An 11013-nucleotide genomic window follows, 5' to 3' on the forward strand; every position below is an offset into this window, starting at 1 on the left:
ATGAAAATATGAATATTGTCAATAGAACACATAATTAAGTGTGTGCAAGGCATGACATTTAAGCCACAACACAAGTTGATATCAAGAGATTAATATTTGTGCTGTTTTGATCCGGATTTGGGATTGATTAATTAAAAGAGGGTGTCAGTTTTTTAGGTTTAAATGAGAAATCCAATCGTGGCGTTATTATCTGAATGGTGGATAACAATGCTTACTTGTAAGATAGTGGACATACACGCCCTTCACGAAACATTCATTTTAAGTTTCATCAAAATCGGTTGAAAACTAAGAGAGTAATAGCATATTCAAGATTTCAACGGTCGAAAATAGCTCAAATTCGAACTTGATCTTCGTTTTATGAATATGTATACACATACCGAATTTCATTTGATTCCTTCAAACACTCTAGCTTTTAGAGTGTTTATGAGCAATTGATGTTGATAGAAGCACTTACTGTATAGAGGTTAAAGGGCGATAACTCCACAAAACTGACGTAAGAGGCCTAAATCTTGAAAAAGGCTTAAATTTAATCAGAAGTTAACTAAACTTTTTCAAACCTTTCGATTTAGGTCCAATAACATCCATTTTAAGTTTCATCAAAATCGGTTGAAAACTAACAGAGTGATAGCATATTCAAGATTTTGGGGCAAGGGCAATAACTCTGCTTCTAACGGTCGAAAATAGCTCAAATTCGAACTTGATCTTCGTTTTATGAATATGTATACACATACCGAATTTCATTGATTCCATCAAAAAATCTAGTTTTTAGAGCGATTACAAGCAAATGTTGACGGACCGACGGACGACGGACGGACAGGGGTGTCGACAATATACGTCCACATAAAAATGCAAGATACAGGCTTACGTTTCCTTCTGTTAATGGGACATTTCGCTTTTTTTGTAAGTCGAAATTTCTAAAACATCTATATTTTATTTTATTTCCCATGCCCACTACAGTACCAATTCAATTCTTGATGATTCATAACTCACCTCTTATAGATAATTTCAGAAATTGACGAGTAGACGAGAAAATTTAGGATCCACGTTTCAACTGGTCGTATGCGTCGTATGAGGCTCAATATACGTTCAATAGGAAAGTCCCAATAAGCTTACATAAACGTTGCGCTTAGTCTTTCAGATTTCATTTGTCTAACAGGAGTCTACATTATAAGATTCATGATGACGGAGAGCTTAATGTAACTAAAACGATAGAATTATGGTAAGATAGCTTGCGATGCAAGGTAACATACGCCCACTGGCAGCTGTCAGAAATGATAAAACAGTCTTTAGTGACTAAAGTACGAATTTTCTCATATTGAAGAAACTACTTATGCTGAATAATTCCACAAAATTTTTTAAGATCAATATCAATAACCCAAATACAACAAACAATTAAATCACACAGCTCTAATCAAGGGCAAAAAACAACTTTTGACGCGTGTTTACAAAGTCAAGGGCAATAACTCAAAAAATGTTCATCAAAAATATCTCTTGTTAGAACTTCGGAATCGGTTGAAAACTGTAGCGTCAATCCTGCTCACAAACTATTTTTAACAAATTTCGACGCATTTTAACAAAGTCAAGGGCAATAACTAAAAACGGTTCATTGAAAATGCGTCAAATTAGAACTTGTCCGAGATCTTATGATCACACCAAGTTTCATCAGAATCGTTTGAAAACTTTAGCGTCAATCCTGCTCACAAACTATTTTTAACAAATTTCAACACGTTTTAACAAAGTCAAGGGCAATAACTCAAAAACCGTTCATCGAAAATGCGTCAAGTTAGAACTTGTCTGAGATCTTATCAATTCCAATGATCACACCAATTTTCATCAGAATCGGTTGAAAACTGTAGCTTCAATCCTGCTCACAAACTATTTTTAACAAATTTTGACGTGTTTTTACAAAGTCAAGGGCAATAACTCAAAAACCGTTCATCGAAAATGCGTCAAGTTAGAACTTGTCCGAGATCTTATCAATTCCAATGATCACACCAAGTTTCATCAGAATCGGTTGAAAACTGTAGCTTCAATCCTGCTCAAAAACTATTTTTAACAAATTTCAACACGTTTTAACAAAGTCAAGGGCAATAACTCAAAAACCGTTCATCGAAAATATGTCAAATTCGAACTTGACCGAGATCTTATCAATCTAAAGCATTACACCAAGTTTTATCAAAATCAGATAAAAACTGTAGTCTCTATACTGCTCACAAGAAATGTTGACGGACGGACCGACGACAATATACGACCACATATTCATGTGGGCGTATAAAAATGATAAATCTTAATGGAACCATTTTATCTAATACAATTTATATATGAAGTAATAATAAAATACCAAATATTAACATTTAAAACCCTTTTATTTATACTTTGTCCAAACCAGTTATGGTGAACTTCAATGTGCAGGAATATTTCTACACTTCACGAGAGCTTCCTCCAACAAGTCTATATCACCTAAAATATATAAAAAAAACTATTATTGACATTCTGCCGCGTAGAAATATCCAATGATAGCATAAAGTGAAAATGCCAAAATCATGCACCTCATGACTTAGATTTTCGTAAATTCCATCCGTACATATAATTTGTTTACAGACAACCTGAGCATTTGCTTTTTCCTCTTAATGATGCAGGTAAAAAAAAGCTGTGATCTGATCATACAACTATTTGTATGATTTTGAAAAGGTTCAACAAAGTGCTTGACGTACCCTTGATTACTTTGGTAAGGTTGACAATTTGTTGTTTATTATTGATGACATCAACATTCTGTGTATATGGGTTATAACGTACACTAAATGCTCTTGGAATGGTACATGCATAATTTCTGAAGAATTGGAAACAAATATTTGTCAATATAAACGAATAACTGTTCTCAAACTTGCAAATTGTGCTTGAAAAAATGTCGTTTAAAATGGAGTAAAATTGAAATTTACTATTCTACTTCTAATATTGGGTTAATAAATTCGGTCAAGCCAATGCATGGTTCAATCCGGAAAATTTGCGAGATACTGATTGCCATGTGAATAAGACGGGACTTAATTTACATTTACAGTTGTGTTACATCTTCTTGAAATTAACCATTTTAATACTTGAGATATTTCTCTCACCTTAATTTTACTTTAGCTGATTCAAAGCTGTCAGCGACAAAGTACACTGGTTGGTATTCAGTTATTGGATATTTCTGTTCAGCTGTAATTGTTGGATCAAATTCCCTTTTCTCAGGTTTATCAGAGATACAGTACTAAAAAAGATATGAGTTTCTATTCAAATCGAGAAAATATCTTCTTCGCTGCCGAATTGTGCTTTCAAAATAAAATCTTGAATGCGAACTGAATGGACCGTAAAAGCATAAGAATATTTAACTGATAACAAAATGTGCCTGGCTTTTATCAAATCAAATAAAATAAAGATAACAACAGCATTATTATACAACATAATGGAATCTAACCTGAAGTTCTCCAAAAGATGATAAGAGACCAGCCCCATAAGCTTTCAACTGTCCTTCTTGTCGACAGAGACCAAATTCAACAGTAAACCAGTAAAGCTGACGAAAGAATAACAATGATATTTGATAAATAGATATATTGGTATTTTAAATCAACAAACACCATGCTAGGAATTATTAATTAAACAAAGTTGACATAGCTCAATTATGGATCCTTGACTACCATGCATTAGAGAGTAATAATTATTGTATTTGAGGGAAAAATGGATGATGCTAATAACATCTTAAAACGATCGTGTTCAAAAATTATATCATTTCCAATTCTTCTGGTATAACACGACTCATTAACGTGCTGCTATAAGTTTTTTTAAGTATAAGATGAAGTGGCGATGACGACTCTTTTCAATGTTATGTTCCAGATGTAAACTTACAGTAGCCAATTTTTGAATATAGTCCTCCGGAGCCCCAAGACTAGCCAAACCGATTTCTTGAGAAAATTGGGCGAAAGCTGGATCAGCAAATAAAGGAACATGTCCTAACAATTCATGACAAACATCACTGAAAATAAAAAATAGTTTGTATGTCATTTAGATAAAAAAAAAAAATTATTATTCATCATTGTCAATGGATTCATTAAAAAAAAGTTTAAATATCTAAAGGGTCTTACAGTGACCGCTTCCTTTGACTTAACACAATTTTATCAATTCTTCAATAAGAATATTTTAAGAAGAGCAATTGAAATTTTAGTATCACTCACGGTTCTGGTGTATACATTGGTTTAGATCCATGACGAATATATTGGGTAGAATGAAATACACGAAATGCAAGTCCAGCCAAGAAATCTCGAGATGACAGCAGTCCAGCTACTGGTCTCAATGAAAATCCTGTACAATCTAAAAACAAGAAAAACGGTTTCGAACTGAAGACAAATGACTATCAATAATTACAGTTCATCATGACTATAGTGATATTAAAGATACGAAAGATGTAATAATTCCTTCATTATCTCAAACTACGAATTTCTTTTCCTATTTCTATAGATGTCTTTTCTATATATAGCAGTGTCTCAAGAAAAGACGGCTAGTTTTTTTTACTTTAAAACGCGGGTAAATCTAGACACACATGGATTTGAGGGCTCTAATTGCGACGGTGACATGTGAACACTATTTCTGATTGGCTTAGCTAAAAAAAAAATCACGTTTCTGAGACTAAAATACAATTGTTAAAAAATATGGCGCATCTGTCCCTTATAAGATGACAATTTATACATAAGTGTTGTAAGACTTAGTCATTTTAATACAAATTTGCCCATTATAAACCAACAAACGAGTTTGCAGTAATTGTATGAGATAATGGATCACTGATTAATAATGAATATTATTTTACACTTATACACGCACCTTTTAGAAACTCTGAAATATCTTCTAGTTGGGGTATGTTATCCTCTCTAAAACCACAGTTATCAACAAGTAGTGGGAAAACATGATTATATTCACGACAGGCATGCGTAGGGTATAGTTTGGTTAATTCATTGAAGATAGTTCCCCTGCAACGAAATTATGTCGAGTCCAAAGGGTAAATTCTAGAAAGTGAAGACACGGGAACCTTTTTTGATCTCGATAATGAAGAAGGAACCATAAACTACACTAGGTGGAAAGTGAAAGCTTCCACAATCAAAGTAAAGGGTCTTAAAAAAGGTTGCCACAAGGCAAAAGCTATTACATGTAAATGCATTTCGTAAAAATTTGCGGAAACTGTCATATTACTAAATCTTTATTGTGAGACTTTGCTATTGCAAACCGGTGACAGCTCAGTTGCTTCAGCTTTTTAGTTCAGAAAAAGGAACGGGTTTTAAAATTTCCATATTTTCAATTTTCAATTTTGACCTTTGTTGATTTTTGTTGACTTATATCTTTTGACCTGTATGATGTAGAAGCTTTAGATTTGGAACATAACATAACATTTTGAATATCAATTAACTTATGTCAAATAAATGAGGTGAGCCTGGCACATCCGGGTTAAATTACTCATTATTCACATTTTTGGCCAGAGGAAAAAATAGTGAACATTTGTTCAAAATGGAACTTTGTATTGAATTACCTCATCTTTTGAGACACTTTCGAAGATTAAATACTAGTAGTCTAGTACTGTCAAAAAAAAACTTTCGATTACATTCTTGGAAATTTCCAGGAGCAATTCTTGACGAATTTTGTTGAAATTTGGTATGAGTGTAAGGGTGAACCCTATCGAAAATCAGAAAGATCGAAAAATATTTTGTTATTGCCCTTGAAAACGCGTTCAATTTTTAGCTCTTAAACACTCCAGAAGGCACAATTCTTGGCGGATTTAGATGAAACTTGGTGTGAGAGTTAGTAATCACCCAAGTATGAACCCTATTGATGAACCCTCACATCAAGTTTTGTCAAAATCCATCAAGAAACCAGCCCCTTATTGTGTCCACAATAAATTGAACTTGTTTTTCAAGAACAAGGGTTTATCCTTGGTTGATTACGAACACTCACACCAAGTTTCATCTAAATGCAAAAAGGTCTAATGAACTGACTCGCGTTATTTTTCAGCTGTGTATTTTTAGTGATAATGACAGTAAGTAAGTTCTTAAGGTAATTCAATATCAAGCTGAATGTAAAAATACAGATATAGGAAAGGTAAAACAGTCGGTGAAAAGACGCAGAAGGAGGCCCCCACAGGAACAGTATTTTGTTTGTTTCCATATAAAACAAAATACCAGAAGACAAATTTTCTCTTACATAATACAATTTTTGCACACCAGTTACAAAGAGAGTACGTACCATGTTTTAATCTCATCTTGGGTATATTCAACTCGAGGAATAGGTTGTCCACTGAAAAATGTAAACATATCACTTATGTTCATTACGATGCAAGAAGAGAGTATATCTTCAAATGATCTTATGTTGTTATCCATATATAGCATCTCGTTGAACAAAATATTCATCTAATATGGCAATATATGTAACTAAATGGGCGAAGTACGAAGCAAGAAAGAATACTTACTGTTTATAATGAAAGGCAATATCAGCAAACTCCTTTCTTCTTGCTCTGTAAACTGAATCTGTAAAACCCTGTAAGAGATTAAAAATGGTGTAAAAGATTTTGTGATTTTCTCTTCTTTTTGACAACATTCTTATCTGGCAATTGAATCTATGATGGTCAAGGGTGTGTAGTATAATCATGTTGTGCTTAACACTTAAAACTGAAAATGATACTTACAGGGTGATCTGAATCCAGTTCTGAACCATAACTCAATATTTGGTTAGCAAATCTATCTAAATCAGCAATTTTCCTCGGAAACCATGGTACTAGAGTAAAGACAGACATTAAATTACATGTGGGTATCAACTTGCTTTAGGAGACAGAAGGTAGCTTATACCATTGATATTCCATGGTTCAAATGTATTCGATAAGTGTTATTTCCTAAAATGACCCCCTTTGGGTCAGTCACATAATACATTTAATATCATTTTGTCCGAAGCTGTCATTGTGAACTTGATCCTGGACTTCCTTTCTTGGAGTTTGAATGAAAATCTACATTACAAAATGTATTTACTTTCACGGATCACTATCTTCAGGATAAATAGTACTTTCAGCTTTATTTCACACGTTCAAAAGTATACCAAAAATGTTAAAAGCTGTCGGCGACAACTGAGCTAGGAAAAACTGGTAAGGTAAATGGTCATCAAGCTTCTGGGCAAAGGGAAATCTCAAAAGGAAAGAAAATGAAAGGACTGGGGTTCAAGCAATAGGAATGGCGAAAGATTTCAGGTTCGGAGAATACACAGTGGGCCAAAAAATACTGAATGGAAATTGTAAAAGCAAAAATTGATTATGTTGAATTTGTTTTAAAGTTTTGTCATATTCGTTAAATTAACAAATCATTACAATTGTAAGATATAATGGTAATTTGTGTGACAATTTTTATTTCATTTTTTATTCATTTATTTATTTTTTTTTTTTTTTTTGCTTTAAAAAAGATAAAGACTGTATATGACAGGAAATCAGAATGATGGAAATACTACCTGTTATCCCATTTTGTAATCTTAGATTTTTTCCTAGTAGTGAAATAAAAATAATAAAGAGAAAAAAAACGGCAAACTGATATCAAAACAGAAAACTGAATAAATAAATTTTTAAAAAAAGAATTTAAATGAAAAAAAAATAAGTGTGAAATGTAATTAGTGAGACTTTAAACCCAAAAACAAACTCATTATGTTCGTCTTTCCGAATCCGCTTGTATCCTATAAAAAGATCTATTTCGAAACACCGCAATCTAATTAAGTCTGCGTTAGGGGTCGTACTTCGAGTTTCGAGTTTAAATGTTCTCAATTTCTGTTCACGTTCAACGTACTAGCAATTATCCTCCTTTTAAGTATCCATAAAAACAGTTATATACCTTCATTCTTCAGTTCCCCAGGGTTACGTGATAAAATGGTCAAATCTTTACATTTCTGTTTCAAAGCAACTATTGCTTCTTTCAGACCACCTCTCTGATTATCACATGCGACAAAGAACTGATAATCTTCACTATCTTCTACTGATGGTCGAGACTCAATATGATGTAGATTTACTCGATGAGTCTGTAACCAGAAAAGATATAAAGATAAAAAATCGCTAGTGAGTGTTTTACCATTACATGAATGCTTGATTCTTGTCATCCTATAGTTAAAATTAGACCAAACTTTCGTTCCTTTTTTATCACCTTTTATTTCTAATATAGCCACTTCAGTTCGGGTCTAAAGAACGTTCGTCAAATTAACCTTTAGACTTAACTCGATGACGTTTACTTTAACCAATCAAATCTCTACCCTCTCCAGTGCCGGCATGCTGTGACGCGGTGTTTATCAGGTTAATTTGACGAACGTTCAAGAAGGTGTCGTTAGACTCTAACTGAAGTGGCTACATTAAAAGCAAAATTAAAAAAAACGAAAGGTTGTCAACCCAACCATGAGCTTCTAATTTCTTCAAAGATAGATCAGAAAAGTCGTAAAACTCCATTCAATTCATTTCATTTCAAAGACAGATGGCATCTTGCTCATTGTTTTGTTGAATTCTTAGATCATTCCAGCCATATTTCAGATATATGAAAGCTATGAAAGTGTCTTAAGACGGGAGGTTAATAACCATTAAGAATAAAAACCTACTCACATCAAATATCGACAAAGCTTCGGCCAAAGCTCCAACTTTTTCTTTGAGCGAAAACAAGAGAGTAGTACTGCCTTCTGTGTCTTGTACTTCTTCTAAATATACAGGAGCACCACTTCCAATATCTTTAGTTAACTGAAAAAAACAAAAAAACTCCATTTTACCAATTAAATCTGAAATAAAGCAGACATTAAAGTTTTTTCATTAAAGGGACAGATTCGCCATTTTCGAGGTCTGATTTTTGTCTTGAATATAACTAAATAGTCTTCGGAAGTATACTAAAAATGTACAGAAAAATTCCTTCAAAAATACTTCAAACTAGGAATGTCACTGTCTACTTCTACGCGTGTTTTACTATACATATATATATATATATGACACAGTCTTAAGAAAAGACGGCTCGACATTTTAACTTTCAAACGTGGAATATTCTGGATACACATGGATTTGAGCTTAAAGGGGCAGTTCGCAAAATTTTCATTATAAAAACGTCGTAACTTACACCTGAAATTTTTTTTTAATATGCTATTTACGTCTATGTATCTACTTGATCAAACTGAATTTGTTTTACAAGGAATAATAACTGATCGTACTAATTGTTATTTAAGCAGTTTGACCTAGTTTTGGCTTTATAATGGCTCGATATTAATAGTGGACCTTTAGAATACATAGAAGACAGATTCTTAAAAGCATAACGCACTGGTAATGTTTTGTAAACTTTTTATTAAATAGTTTTGACCATTTAAAACTAAAGTGTTGGATTTTTTATAGTTAAAAAGTTTAAGATACGTTAAGGGATACATTTCTTTTTGATATATGATCAGTTTCACAAATTTGAGCAATTTTGACCTACAAAAAGTCTGAATGCCCCTTTAACTAAAAAAAAATCGCGTTTCTGAGACTACGGAACAAATGTCATGAAAAAATCTGTACCATATAACCTTGAAAATGTAAAAAGTTTATGTACTTTCAATGATTTATATTCAAAATGTAAGTACATTTGCTATAATGTTGCAGATTTGGTTTATTTATTCCATAGTTGCGTACGATTTATATTTTCGCAATTTGCAAAATTGTGAGCTTTCCTTGAGCTTGTAATCTCCAAGACTTATGTATATATATAATGTTTCATCTTACCAATGTAAAACTCGTGTATGGTAAAAAGAAACGTAAAAATTAATGTATTTATAAGACTATTTAAAAAATATTTCGAATTATATGTACTTCTAACCAAGTTATTTTAGTTTTTTTTTGTTGATGTATATATCACATACTTTGACATTTTTATATGACAAATCTTCGCTTCTTTTTTTGACAATTCTGACAACCAGCTGTTGATATACAAGGGACGGCGTTTCTTTTATAAAGGACATGTTCTGTTTGAAAAACGGCTAATAATTCTTATCCAATATAGTAGAATCAACCTGGTTTGTTTTAATTAGCTCAATCCAGTTCTCAGTGACGAGTTGATAGTATTTGCAGTAAAAGCAAAGAGTACCCAAACATAACGTCTAGCACTGTGTTTAACTGTTCTTGTCAGTACGTCACCTATGTAGCTCTTTCGTTATATTTGAGGTGTTTGGGGTAGGTCTCAACCACAAGCTGTTAGCTATGGTCTACAAGTTCTGTAGACATCCACAGAAATGTCTAGGCATAGGGTTCTGTTATTGTAGACTAGATAGTAAGTTTAAAGACAGATGCGCCAATTTATGATCAATCGTACCTTAGTCTCAGAAACGGGATTTTTTTTAGCTAAGTCAATCAATAATAATGGTCGAAATTTGTGCCTACAAATCCATATGTGTCCAAAATTATTCGCGTTGAATGTTAAATTATGTTACATATGTTCAACACTGAAATCAATCTCCTATATCTGACTTTGTCTGTCGGACTTCTCGGATTAGATCACATATGTTAAGTTTGCAACATGGCAAGATATATAAGATTAAATTGCATATCAACTCATACCTATAATCTAATATCAGGACTAATTCAGGCAATGGTTACTGCTATTGTAGGCCTGCTATGTGCCCGGGCATGTTAAGCATTCAACATATTCTGCTTTGAAAGCAACACTGCAGAACAAATTTCACATGTTGACATTATTTTACCTCTTGGTAAGCATAACGATTAAGATATTGAAAATATCGATCGTATCATTGGTGTGTAGCCTTATTAAATAGTGCGGTGATGAAATCGATCGATCGTAACATACTGTACTATACCATCTATAATTAACATATGGCATTGGAAAGAATGTATATCATGTAACCAATATGACAGTAAACAAAATGGTAGTGAATTCAAGATGCGTATAGTGAGTTGCCATTACTTACTTGCAATCCATCATCAACTTTTGCCTTTTTACAGATACCTGCATCCAT

The 11013-nt window shown here is 32.9% G+C and overlaps 1 protein-coding gene across 1 annotated transcript; it reads right to left on the reverse strand.

Moving 5' to 3' along the window:
- Positions 1–2401: 2401 nt before the first annotated feature.
- On the reverse strand, positions 2402–11013 carry LOTGIDRAFT_161773 (hypothetical protein; the record flags this gene model as incomplete). Its single annotated transcript, XM_009057678.1, has 13 exons — positions 2402–2460; positions 2715–2830; positions 3114–3247; positions 3455–3550; positions 3883–4009; positions 4209–4344; positions 4852–4997; positions 6262–6312; positions 6485–6552; positions 6701–6789; positions 7881–8064; positions 8633–8764; positions 10966–11013. 13 exons carry the CDS (start codon positions 11011–11013, stop codon positions 2402–2404), a joined length of 1386 nt encoding a protein of 461 aa, XP_009055926.1.

Source organism: Lottia gigantea (genome assembly GCF_000327385.1).
Source record: "Lottia gigantea unplaced genomic scaffold LOTGIsca_31, whole genome shotgun sequence".
Taxonomy (NCBI): domain Eukaryota; kingdom Metazoa; phylum Mollusca; class Gastropoda; family Lottiidae; genus Lottia; species Lottia gigantea.